Source organism: Drosophila navojoa, chromosome 3 (assembly GCF_054131105.1).
Source record: "Drosophila navojoa isolate 15081-1374.11 chromosome 3, UAZ_NAV_1.0, whole genome shotgun sequence".
NCBI classification, from domain to species: Eukaryota; Metazoa; Arthropoda; class Insecta; order Diptera; family Drosophilidae; genus Drosophila; species Drosophila navojoa.
The window spans coordinates 96604-110518 of NC_142891.1; the positions used below are offsets into that span (position 1 = coordinate 96604).

Sequence of the window (13915 nt, forward strand, 5' to 3'; positions counted from 1 at the left end):
ATTTAGTACACGAAGCTATATGCCGAGGCGCACGAAACTCTGCCCGAAGAGGAGGATAGCGAGCGTCAGCAACGTGTTTACCGTGGCCAGCCGAGTACTGTTAGCCAAGTGCAGCGGGACCGCGATGGCATTCTGCACCAAGCCAGCATAAATGCAATACCCAACCACGGAAAGATCGGATCCTACACGTTCGGGACCGCTTACAGGTAAGTTCTGCGCCGGATTTGCCTCCCCATCCATTGTAGTGCTTCATCTGCCGTCGCTTTCAAAATTCAATTTATTTTTCTATTGATGGTAATTTACTTTCTGCTTTAGTCTCAACAAATTCATAACTGATCTGAAATTTATTCTCCACCCATTTTACTACTCTCTTTTCTCATACAATGCATACTGCACTATCTCTATATTTTACTTCAATTGACTCACCAATCGACTCAAATGCTTTTCGGCTAAACTCTGTACGCAAACAGCGAAAGCTTAAACGACGACGTGACAATTGAACACGAACTGTCACATAACCGACTCGATGTAGACAGAGGACGCAGACGACGCGATGTTAGTGGGTTAATGTCGACCACGCCAGCAGAAGTGGCTGGCCCTACTGAAGCGCCCAATGATTCGAACACCTCAAGCGAAGTCATGGAGCCAGACAGTGCCAGCAGTGGGCAACTGGGCAGTGGCGAAAAGACAAACAGCTCTAATAGCTCCAATAGTTCTAATAACTCGAATAACTCTCAAGAACAGTTCGACGATGCAGCGCCTGCTGTCGTCCAGCTGCAAAAGTACTCATCAAAAATTAGTCAAACCGAATTAGACTTTTTGCTGGCGGATTTAGACAACAGTGACTCAATCGAAAATAGCGATGATACGGCAACAGCCGAGTCCAAGCGACGCGCACGTCAGCTTCGTCCTTTTCCACATGCGCCTGCCAAATGGCCAGCGCATAACTATCGTTCTATAGACAGTCCAGTTCACCAGCCTTACAATGGGGCTGGGAAGAATGGATACAGCTTCGGCAGTTATAATCCTTATCTGACTCCTCCCAGCCAACACACTCCTGCCAGTCAGAACTACAATCAACTTAACTCTGGATTTAAGGCTTACCTTCAGCACGCTCAGCATCCTCAGCAGACTCAGCAACATCTGCTGCCTCAACATCCGCAACAGCAGCCAGAGCCTGTTTCGACATATGGGAAAAAACCCTCAGTGGTTTACACCGGTTATAATTTGTCTCTACCGCCACCTCCGTTGGAGGACGACTTTCGACCAATTGCAGGTAGTTACTATGGTGCGGCCGGATCAACAAGCTCAAGGCCACCAGCAGGTTATCCGGAACAAGGCGATCTGCTTCCCTATCTTATAGAGCAACTGAAGCAGCTTAAGGAGCGCAGGAAACAGATCCAAGCCGAAAACTTTGCCTACTTCCATTTGGATAATCAACCGATAAGTCCCACTGTGCATTCCACAACCCAACGGCCTTCATACGAGTACTATTCTACGACAAGGCCGAGTCAACAAGTTACGCCCAGCAACCATTACGCTCAATACAGCACCATGGGTGGCTTTTATAATAATAAACCAGAGTATACGCCGAGCATATCAAACTATTCCGGCAAACTGGTGTCTCAGTTCAGCATTGCTCAAAGTCCAGACACCCAAAGCACGACAGAGAGCAATTACTTCCAATATAATATTGTTGCAAATCAGAAAATGAAGGGAGTTTACAATAATGCCAAGCCTAATCAAATAGAGCACGCCGCCATCAAAGTTCGTCCACCAGTCACACCAGTGCACGTGACTCCAAACTTTAACATTGTTTCGGCTCCTAATTTGGCTTACAAAAACCCGAACGGTGTGCAGGAAGTACCATTCCGAGATTTGTCGCATTTGCCAGTGGGCATCAGCTACGCTTCGAATTCTACCCTGCCAGAATCGTATCAGACTTTTACCAAATCGGTCAGCTCAACGGTGCCCCCCAAGCCGGAACCACCTAAGCCTTCAACAACTGCCAAGCCACAGAAGACCAACTTTCAATTCAATATAAATGAATTCATGGCAAACTTGAAAGCCAGTGATCTAGCCAGTTTTAATCCGGCTGTCAACCCACTAATAAAGTATTTTAAGCAGGTAAGCAATGATGGAAATGGAAATGTTCGGAATGCATTGGTTCTTCGCCGACCTGTCATTAGCTCAACGCCATCCACTCCTGTAACGTCCAGACCTCTCTTGAAATCAAAGCCAATACCTACGAGGCTTCCAATTAGCACAACCACCCAAGCTTCGACCACACCTATTCTAAGGGGCTACGAGTCTTTTGTGAAGAGTATTCAAACCCAGATAAACAAACAAGTGTCTAATTCAAATCAGTCAACGACTACCAGTCCAACGCGTCCTAGGATAAGTCCTGGCAGAGTTTCCACCACCACTGAAAAAACAGTCGAATACTATGACGACGACTACGATGACGGAGTTGATGAAGACATGCTCCCACCATCTCGCATGCCTCCCTACATGCCCATGTCGGAGACAATGGCACCACCACGTCCACAAGTCACAACGGAGGGTCCACTTTCGACGACAGCCAGTAAAATACGAAACAATCCGCAAACCGGATTTATGGAAGCCACAACAACGCGCCGACCCTTTCCAAATTTCACACAACTCAATCAGCCCAATGCAGGCAATGGAGTTCCAGCGTTCATCAGTTTCCCAAGTGACATATTTCAGGAATTGAAGCAGCGGCTGCCACAGTTGCAGGCAACGGCCGCGCCTAGCACTCATACCACTGCCCAAGTTCGCATAACTACAACAACTACTAGCACTACGACGCCTACACCTCAGGCGAAAATCCGGTACACTGTGCGACCACAACGCACGCGTGGACAACAGAAATGGCAGTCCCAAGTTCAGAGTAATCCGGACGGATTAGAGCGCACGCAAAATGAAACCAGCCGAGGGACCGCCTACACCAAGCCAACCGGTACTAGCAATAATGGCTTAGGTGGCCAGAACTTGAACTCGGTACATGTCACTTCAAACACGGAAAGACAAAGGTAGTTATAAAAGTCGACGACCACTGTGCTGTTCAATTGTTTGGTGCCGCTACACAAATACACATAAATACGGCAGTGAAATGTACATATAAACAACAAAAACATTAATGCCACTGCCCACAGGCGCTACTGTTTATACGTTTACGTTCAGACCTTATACCCATTACTAAGAAATCTAAACGGATGGAACTTACCAAATCTGTACAGTTGACTAAACTTATTGTGCAGGGACTGGGCTCCTCTAACCAAAATTTCAACCGCTAACTCATCTGCTATAACTCATTACCTCGACTACTACTACTACTACTACTAAATGATCTCATAATATAGGTACAGAAGTATTCTAATTATACGTTTTAATTACTTTTTGTTTTCGTTTTACATTTCTCTCCCCCTGTAAAATATGAAAAATGACATTGCCTTACACACACACACATATATATATATATACACATTTGTATTATATAATGACATCAATAATTTAAATTAATTAAAACATACTCGTCAATGTAAATAACTTGTGCCACATTTGTGCATAAAGAGTTGATTCATCTTCGCCGTCATCGTCGCTGACGGCGCAAACTTCCGATAACATTTTTGTCCAACCAAGCTCACAAGCTTCACCGACACAGTTTGCATCCAATCGTAACTACTACAATACATCCATATTCAATCATGGGGGTGGCTACCAAACACCACAGCAGGCGCAACAACAACAACCGTCACCATTCCAACAACCGCAACAGCAACAACAACAACAAGAGCAGGCGCCTGCCTTACCAAACCCCTATGATTCATCATACTATTCTGTTTACGACGACGATATTGATTTATATAGGGATATTGAGTATCAACAGCAGCAGGATCAGCAGCAGCATCAGCAAAAGCCCCAGCCGTATCAGCCACCAGTGCGCCAGCCGCAGCAATCAACTTACAGACCCTTGGAGATATTAACTACTCCAACACCGCCACAAAGGCAGAGCTACAACAGTCAGCCAACATTGAGCTATAGCACGGACTACGAAGAAGACCTTAATGCACAGGTAGGCAATGGGGCTCGCACTCACATAAGAATATATGAGTGCAAGAGTGGATCATTCAATTATACTGTCGTAACGAAACGTTTTACAGATCGAACAGGATAATGTGTATGACCAACCCACGCCTCCTCCACAACGGTAAGTAGTCTCTGGCCGTTTGCACTCGTCTGCATTCGAACTGAAATTTTGTAGCATTCATGTCTCACAAGCTAACGAGCTCGCGGAAAATTCTAACTCACAAGTATATAAGTATGTGTCCCAACTAGTTAGTATATTAAAAGAATGAAGCTTCACAGACTTGAAAATACTGTTGATTAAAGTCAGCTAGCATGTCCAAGTAAAGTACAAATGACAAAAGTACACTCCATACACACCATAAAACACTCCACATCAGCTATACGTTACACAAAATTCACCAAAATTTACATACAATTTCATCTCGAAAACCACGGCATCCCACCTACAACAAATCTCTCTACCAGGGCCGAAGAGGTGACCATACAAACTCTGGAGGCAAGGGCCACTGTCTCGACAACCAAAAATCCGGCTCAAAGACCTGATGTGCGCAACTACTACGACACGTTTACTACGCCCCACATGAGCTATGAAGAGCCTAATTACAGCTATTCTAGCTCTTCAGAGTACGTCCAAAACTTACCCGCGGACTATTATCAGAGCGAGCGAGTTTCACCATCGAAGACTAGACCGAGCACTCAGGCTCCCAAATCAATTAAACCAGACGATTACTATTTGATTGCAAACGATGTCGGTCAATCTACATCGGCTTTTAAAACAGATCAGATCAAGAAGTACACGACAATGACACCCACACGCCTTCCGATCTTAAAGTCATCCACAGTCACAAGCAGGAATACAAACAAGATAACCACAACTACCACACAACCAGTCACAAAGCCCCCTGCAACTACACCAAGAACAACAGCAACAACACCAGCAACAACTACAACTACAACTACATTGCAACCTTCAAGGTACTTTCAATCCCCCGATAAGTCAAGTGCTGTACTTATATACACTTACGTAGACCTACCTGAGCCTCCTAGTTCTCTATGATAGCCATTAATTGGCCTGCCGTCGGCTAATTGGCTTCAAAGTAATCGAATTTAAGCAAATCATCAGTTTTTTAAGCTACAACCACCTAAATTAGAACACATTGACCATCAAATCGAACTGATTTAGCTTCGCTGAGCTGCCCACACAATCAACGTGTATGCGCGCAATTCAGAAAAGTTTTCCTCCTTTTCTCTATTCAGGCTGGTTGTAACCACACTTATTTTACCACTAATTTCTTTTGTGTTCTCTATTAGCATAGCGAAAACTATTTAAGATACGAAAGCTCAAACTCATTGCATGATATCTACACACAGACATAAATATACATATATGTATTCATGTATCTCAACTATGAGAGATGTTATGAAGTTCGCATGGCATGTGCTTAGTGATAAGATCTCAATTGTGATTCACCGAACCTAAGATGCATATTACTAGTCGAATAATCAATCAGAGCCAAAGGATTAAGATATGATGTTTGTTATATTATACACACACACCCTTACATATACACAACAAACCGAACTGGATGTTATACTAACACTAATGTGATTGTTTATTATAAATACACATCTCTTCAACAGCTCAAAAGCGCATGCAAATAAAAACTTTAAGCAAAATGTTATAATCAAATTAAAGACAACCACAACACCACGTACAACACAACTACCCAGTACAACAACAACAGCTTTCTCGACCACCACAGTGAAGCAAACACCTTCAGCCCTCCCCACATACACTTCCAATCCCTTTCTTAAGTCAAAGCTACAGTTTCTGGCCAAGTCCTTGATCAGTGCTGTGGCTGGCACTCAAAGCCAAAGTGTCAATGAGAACAAAATTCCGTCCCAAGTCCAGGCTACAGTCGCACCTTCAATCAGTGATTCGTGGGCGTTGGCAAATGACAGTGCAAATAGTAGTACTCAAAAGTATGTTGAGACAATTTACGACGAGAGCAAAAATGTGCAAGTCCACACAGCAGAGATACCTAGCGGTCATGCTTATGAGACAAGCACTTCTCCCAAGTTTCTGGATTTCATAAATGCCGCAGCCTATGGTGCCAGCAACTTGGTTCGTACGCCCACAGAGAAGGCATCAAAGGCCGCCTACATAAGGGATAACATCTACAACGACTTTAAAAGAGACAAGGCATTATCCACAGAACAAAATCAAAGCAAACGCATACAGAGCTATGTGTTATCTGATGTGAAGCCTCAGAGCTTTAGAGCGACTAGCCAGAGTGCACCAGGGGAAGCGTCATCCGAACTGTCCGAGATCACAAATGCAACGCGACCCAGCAAGGCGTACGAGTACAGCCTTGAAAGCGGATCACATGGGTTTACTTTGACGGCAAAAGAACCATTCAATGAGGATAACGTGTCCGAGCCATTGTTCGAGCGCCCCGATAGTGGTCAACGTGTCAAAAACAATACAACAACTACTACTACTCCTACTACTACTACTACTGCTGCAACATCTACAACCCGTTTGCCACTGACATCAGCTAATCACATGAGTGTGGAGTACGACGATATTGTTCCGACAACATATGCTCCGTTACGTATCTGGCGCAACGGTCGTCCAACTATTAAGCAAGCACCTAGCAGACTGACCACACTCCGTACAATAAAAGTCTCGGATTTGCCGAGCAGCACAATAAAATTAACTTCACCTGCTCCAACAAAGGCCGTTAGTAGCTCAGTTACTAGTACCGAACGATCGAGCGCTGGGCAGAGCTTTACGGCTCGTGCGAATCTGTTCAAAGACAATCTTATTCGCGTGACAAGTAACCCTGCCATGCGATTTGTCTCCCCGTACAAAAGCCTTGAGAGCTTGCTCCAGGACGAACGGCTGCCCCACAATAGTCTCAGAACAACTACTAGAACGCGCTACGCGAATGCCAACGCGGCCTCCGTCCCGTTCCTCCAAACAACACCAAAGCCTGTAAGGAGTTATGTTACTGCCAGCCCGCTCCAAAACAACGCCACCCAATTCGTCCTTGATACTATGGCAAACGGCAATATCCGCAACTTTAGCATAAGTGATGCTATTTTAAGTACCTTCAGTCCGCAACGACCTGTTTTCAATAGAGTCCCCACCACAAAAGCGACGACAACGACAGCCCCAAATAAAGCACCTACAGAGGCAGCATTGAGTACCACTATTGTAGAGCCAACAATATCCTCTGTAGCGACTTCGCCTCCAATTCAAGTGTCTGAAGTGCCCGTGCGTCCACGGGGCCGGTCTCGATACACTGCGGCTACTGTTAACTATAATGTGGATAGTGTAGACGAGCCAACCACGTATGCGCCTAAATTCAAAATACCCCACAGTTATGAGCCAAGAAGCTCCTCATCTATAACACATTCAAGAAGGAAGACGCTTCGCGGACGAGTCGCCAACAATCGACAAACGGTATTTGAGCCAACAGCCAAGTCGAGGGAAAAATACGAATCATTCAAGGCTGCTCAACAGGCCAAGGAAAATGTTAACAGGTATCAGAATACCCAATCATCCCAGATATTGCCAACGAGCGAGGCAGCAACTACACACAACCATTATCCAAGTGAGAATGAAGCCGCAACGGCAGATAACCCACGTGCCGAAGCTTTGATTGCCCGCCAGCCACTCGATGTTAAGCAGGATAACAGCATAGAGCAGACCGTCAGCACGGAGATATCTCCTAGCTCCATTGAAGATGTTGTTGTTATATCTGACCACCCACCAGTCAAGTACTTGTACTCGAACAAATATCGGCAGCAAACGGCAGAGCGCACACTAGCCGAGAGTCTGCAGAATGCTGGCTATATTAAGAATAGCAGTGGCCAACCTAAGTTCCGAAGTACAAATGTATTGGAGCAACTACAGCATTTCCTTTCTATCAGCGATAGTGATGAGAGCGGGTCGCCACAATTCGTAGATGAAAATGCGGAAGCAGAGATCAAAGCTTCTGTTAACGAAATAAGACCAGTTCAGTCAGCGAGCCGGAATGCTACAACTACGATAAGATCTACTACTACTACTACTACTACTACTATTTCTGCACCACTGCCAACCACACGAGCCCCATATATTGGGCCTAAGCCGATAGGCAACCAGCCCAGACTGTTCCCCTCACCCCCTAATCTTAGAAAATTAGATGCTGAAGCAATACCAGCAATAACTAGTAGCACTCCCGTTGTTAGCACCACACCTGACATTTCAACCACGACTGCCACCCCTTCTCTATCATTAAGTTCACCGCCAACAACACGAGTCTCGAGGGTTAATAATGCTTTAAAGTCGTCTATTGCCGCTGCTGCCGCCCAATCGTCTAGCCCGGTCTCTACCCCGTCCACCCATCAAATGCCAGGGGGTAGAGCTAATAAATTCCATAACGGCCTTGCACCCAACAGTAACAACAACAACAACAACCAACAACAACACCAATACAACAACAACAATGCCAATGCCGCTGGCGCTACTGCTTCGGTGAAGTGCTCCGATAGCACACTGAACCTCAAGTGCAACGAAATTCCTTCAAGGTATAAATAGTGAATTCTAATAAACGCTCCTTAGTAGCTGTACCCGTACCTGTACCTGTACCTGTGCATTATCACTCTCCTCTCTTTAAATACAAATTCACCGTAATTTTGTTTTCAACACAGATATAGTCTCCTCTAAAACCAACCCAACTGAACTTTACTTTTACGTAATCCTCTTTCCTCATTACCCACATTCACCCACTTTCGTAGAACTCTGGTTGTTTGTTGGCTTTCTAGTACGGCTTTAATTCTTAGTCAATAGAAAAACAACCAATAGGCAAACTGTTAAAACTTTTCTCGACCACTATAATGCCCAGATCACTCTTACAACTGCATAGCTCTTCGCCTCTTTACATTATTCGTAGACTTTTAGTGCAAAGATGCATAAGTAGATACTAAATATAAGCTGCTCTGTAAAATGTTGCAACAATGTACAGAATACAGAACGGTGAGCATAAGTACGTAATCAAATCAAATCGTAACCGTTGGGTGGTGGCCCGTATAACTTTTCATATATTTGTCTCTATAATTATTTGAACATTTCTTTTCTTTTGTTTTCTTTATTATATATTGATTTTGTTATGATTTTAGTGGCAAACACTTTTACTCTTAATTTTATGTAGATGAATATAATCAATGCATACCACAACTATGTATGTATGTACAAATTATGATGTCAAAACTCAAAAGTCAAAGTTTGAATTTTTAATTTATCTAGCCCTCCACTCTATGTAAGTATGTGGATCGAAATTATATGAATATCTGGTCTCTTCCGATTGAAAATATTGTGAACATCAGACATAGAACTGCACTTGCACATTTTACTGAGCTTTCATTTAGTATCACTGTTTACAGTCAGCATTAAGAAGAGCTGGGAAATGTGAACAGGTCTTATGTAAATTTGCACTAACTCTCGAATGTGTTTCGCGCCAATCAAGTTGAGCTGTTCCGACCCACACTCGTGCTGTTTTGATGCTGTTAGTGTGATTGAAGTAATATTTTACAGCGATCTACAAAGCAAATAAATATCAACTGTATTTATTTATTCTATCCATCCATTGTTCTCAGCCTAGGTTTACAGCCCAATCCCGCCACACAGACACATAAGTATACTATTCAATTTTTGGTTCTACTTATTATTATACTATATGATCCAATTGGCTGCTGATATGAATTTTATTTACGTGTACATACATACATACATACACACACATACATTTATATGTATATACATGCCTACAAAAATATACATATTAATATTCATTATAATTTATATCTGGTTGTGGCAAGGTGATCAATTTAATCAATTAACATAAATTAACTGAATAATATTTGCCTTGTATTGTTATTTGTGTAGCTATAGACCATAAAACAATTGGTTGGCATTTCGCACTGTTTAAATTGTTAACTAATTTCAATGAAAATGAAATATATGAATGTTATTTATTTCAAAACAATCAAATTTAGAAACAACAATAGAAACCGCGGCAGTACTATATACACAAATCAGGATCGTGAGGTTGCCACTCCGAACAGAGGAACACATCCACCGTAAGTAACTCCCATGATATGGATAGACAATAGTGTAATATGAATGCAATGCAATCATCAGGCGAACACGTCCCACACTTAAGCCAGCAGGCACAATTGTATCGAAGGCTCAAGAATTTGTGGACATTTATAAATATCCGCCAAGCCGACCGGATCCCATATACCCACAGCCGACGCCCGATAAGACGGCAGCCAAGTGCCGTAAGGATGTCTGCCTTTTGCCCGATTGCTACTGCGGGGGCAAGGATATACCCGGTGAGTATTCGCGTGTTAGTTATCGACGTTCTTGACCCTTCCGGCAGTGCTGTGCAAATTAGTTTCGGACTCTCGACTAATGCTGCTGTAAGACAATTTAAGACTAAATTCAATGCCTCACAAAACATAGGAGGCTTAAATGTATCGGTGACCCCGCAAATAGTGTTGATTACCTTCGATGATGCGATCAACACGATTAATATCGATCTGTATAACGAGTTACTGAACAACGAGACGAGAAAGAATCCCAATGGATGTCCTTGGCGCGCCACTTTCTACATATCGCATGAGTGGACAGACTATGCCATGGTCCAGGACATGTACTCGGATGGACATGAAATGGCTTCGCACACGGTGTCGTAAGTTGCGATCGATTTTCGACTCTGTTGGGTCATCTTGATTATGGCAACATCAATTACATGCGGCATTCATTGTCTTCAGTCCCTTCTATGTGCCTCTATGTGTATGCTTTGTTTATATTCACTTCATGATCCTATTATGTTTTCTCTACATTTCATCACCCACCATTTCATCAATACTGTTGTCGTCCTGACTGCCAGGCGAACTGCCCGCTGAAAGCATTCCCCAAATCGTACTCTTGACCTTTGACGATTCGGTAAATGATTTGAATAAGCAATTGTACATGGATCTTTTTGAGAAGGGACGCGTCAACCCTAATGGCTGCCCAATAACAGCCACTTTCTACGTCTCTCACGAATGGACTGATTACAGTCAAGTGCAGAATCTTTACGCCGATGGACACGAAATGGCATCGCACACAGTTTCGTAAGTAGCCGACCATCCCTCTCCCCCCTATATCTACCTGTATGTTTGAGACATACACACACGGCCACACAAGCAACAAGAGCAACCACAGCAACAACAACAACAACAACGACACCAAGATAAGAATACATGTACACACCAAATTCCTCTATCCCATATTCACGAACACATTATATACAAGCGGGCGTGGTGCTTTAATAAGTCAACACGAAACATACATATGTACATATGTGCGGGCAAACAGAAAGGTGCCAGAGGTTAAAATTTTCATTTGTTTGTTGCTCCACAGTCACAGCTTTGGCGAGCAGTTCTCACAAAAGAAATGGACCCGGGAGATAGCTGGCCAGCGGGAGATACTCGCCGCTTATGGCGGGGTGAAGCTGTCCGATGTGCGCGGCATGCGAGCCCCTTTCCTCTCAGTTGGCGGCAATAAGATGTACAAGATGCTGTACGATTCGAACTTCACCTACGACTCTTCGATGCCGGTCTATGAGAACCGACCGCCCTCGTGGCCGTACACCCTGGACTACAAGATCTTCCACGATTGCATGATTCCGCCGTGCCCGACGCGCAGCTATCCTGGTGTTTGGCAAGTGCCCATGGTAATGTGGCAGGACTTGAATGGCGGACGTTGTTCTATGGGCGATGCCTGCTCGAATCCAAGTGATGCGGATGGAGTTACCAAAATGATAATGAAGAACTTCGAGCGTCATTACACCACCAATAGGTAGACAAAACTTTGTTGCATGGTCCCGAGGATTAAGTCACTTTTTCGCCACAGAGCACCGTTTGGACTGTTCTACCATGCCGCTTGGTTCACCCAGCCGCACCACAAGGAAGGCTTTATTAAGTTCCTTGATGCCATAAATGCCATGCCGGATGTGTGGATCGTTACCAATTGGCAAGCACTGCAGTGGGTGCGCGATCCGACGCCAACATCACGAATAAATTCCTTCCAGCCATTCCAGTGCGACTATTCGGTACGTTCAAGTCCTTATATAGAAAACTGCAGTCAATCGAACTAAAATTTACTTAATGCCAATCCAGGACCGACCCAAGCGTTGCAACAATCCGAAGGTCTGCAATCTATGGCACAAATCAGGCGTTCGCTACATGAAGACTTGTCAGCCTTGCCCCGACATCTATCCATGGACTGGAAAGTCTGGCATACGCTCATCACGCATCGACAATGAAGTCGAGGAGCCTTCGGCGTAAGACCGAGACGCTCTCGGGAGTTCAATGTATCGAAATAACATCATAGTAAAAGCCACATTTATGGTATAAGTAGATGTGATGTCAATGCACAGAGAAATGATTGATATGCACTAAAGCTAATTGTCGGACGACATAGGTAATAGCCCAAAATACGGTATTCACTCGTTAAAATGTTCTTCATCTTATTATATTTATACTATAGCTAATTTGTTGAAGGGCGTCGATAAATGTATTTAATATTTTTGGACATGTTACTTAAAATTATTTATTCCCTAACGATAGACTTATGTATGTGTACTGTATATTCCTATAGTTTGCTACTTCCGTGGAAATTCGTATAAGTACTTTCAAAATGCAATATTAGAGTAAGTAAAAGTTACTAACGTAATTATAGATTGTCCCCCAAATTGCGGCAGTGGAACGCGCGTGGCCATTGCTAAGCTGATGAACAATACTCTTCTTTGTGGCTTCTTCTAATTTGTGATAAATTTGTTGTCGACTATCATGATGTGTCCCTCTGTTAATCTGAACCCTGGCACAAAATTCGTATCAAATATTGTCTACATTTATATCTTAGCATTATTTTTACTCCAACCTTGTATATAACTACATTATAACTGGATTCCGGTGAAGGGGATTTTAGCCTAATACTCTTGGGTGTATTTATCATTCTATATACATATGTATGTATATCCTTACTATTATTATTGGACACCATTCGTATTCGAAATACAATAAAGATGATGCTGTCATGTCTCTCTCAAAGAACATGGTATGCACAACCCGATATACGTATATATATATGAATATGTATCAGAATTCATTTCATGATTTACATCATTCTAGCACTAGTTCAAATAATTAAGATTACCATGGAGTTACATTTTGAAACGAAACGGCAGAAGAGAAATCAGACAATGATAGTAAGTAGACTAGAGCTCGTTCGTCCAGGCAAAGGAATGAACTAAATAATATGAAGTAAACTCCAATATTACTCATGTGAAAGTATTAGATGGATTTGTAATGCTACAAACTCATGAGAAGAATAATTAAGTTATTTTACTATTGAGTTAAGTTTATTGTATGTATGTGTTTCCATTCCCATGCATATGTATATTCAATTTGCAATCAGCTGAACACAGCTTAAAAATTTGTATTTTGCCAACGAGTGAATTATGTATTTTGTGCTAATAATTGTACAACGTGTAAAATAAAACAAACATTTTAAGTCATATTTAAATGTATTTTTAATTAAGTCTAATCCCAGATATGTGGAGTGTACTACATACAAAAAATATCCAGAAGTAAATATTTATCAACGTTATAATCATAATTTTGTATAACCCTGATTTGACCAAAACTCAATCTAACATTAGTCATTAGTTTTATAAAGCCGCTCCAATTTTACTTTGCATTGGCT

General features: G+C 42.9%; 1 protein-coding gene across 19 annotated transcripts in view; it reads left to right on the forward strand.

Annotated features, from left to right (window-relative positions):
• The window catches only part of Cda5 (Chitin deacetylase-like 5), a 33372-nt gene extending 19643 nt beyond the window's left edge, over window positions 1-13729 (forward strand). For 5 of the 19 annotated variants that reach the window (XM_089257936.1, XM_089257937.1, XM_089257939.1 and 2 more), the window contains 12 exons: window positions 7-206; window positions 471-3053; window positions 3892-4096; window positions 4185-4231; window positions 4576-5085; window positions 5752-8688; window positions 10156-10239; window positions 10301-10494; window positions 10625-10853; window positions 11570-12007; window positions 12062-12260; window positions 12328-13729. In XM_089257936.1, the coding sequence (XP_089114062.1) occupies window positions 7-206; window positions 471-3053; window positions 3892-4096; window positions 4185-4231; window positions 4576-5085; window positions 5752-8688; window positions 10156-10239; window positions 10301-10494; window positions 10625-10853; window positions 11570-12007; window positions 12062-12260; window positions 12328-12495 (7794 nt within the window). In that variant the 3' untranslated portion in view covers window positions 12496-13729. Of the gene's footprint in view, window positions 1-6; window positions 207-470; window positions 3054-3594; window positions 4097-4184; window positions 4232-4575; window positions 5086-5751; window positions 8689-10155; window positions 10240-10300; window positions 10495-10624; window positions 10854-11054; window positions 11281-11569; window positions 12008-12061; window positions 12261-12327 lie in introns of those variants that run through there. The other 14 variants (XM_089257942.1, XM_089257941.1, XM_089257943.1 and 11 more) reach the window with 14 other exon arrangements.
• The last annotated feature ends 186 nt before the right edge of the window (window positions 13730-13915 follow it).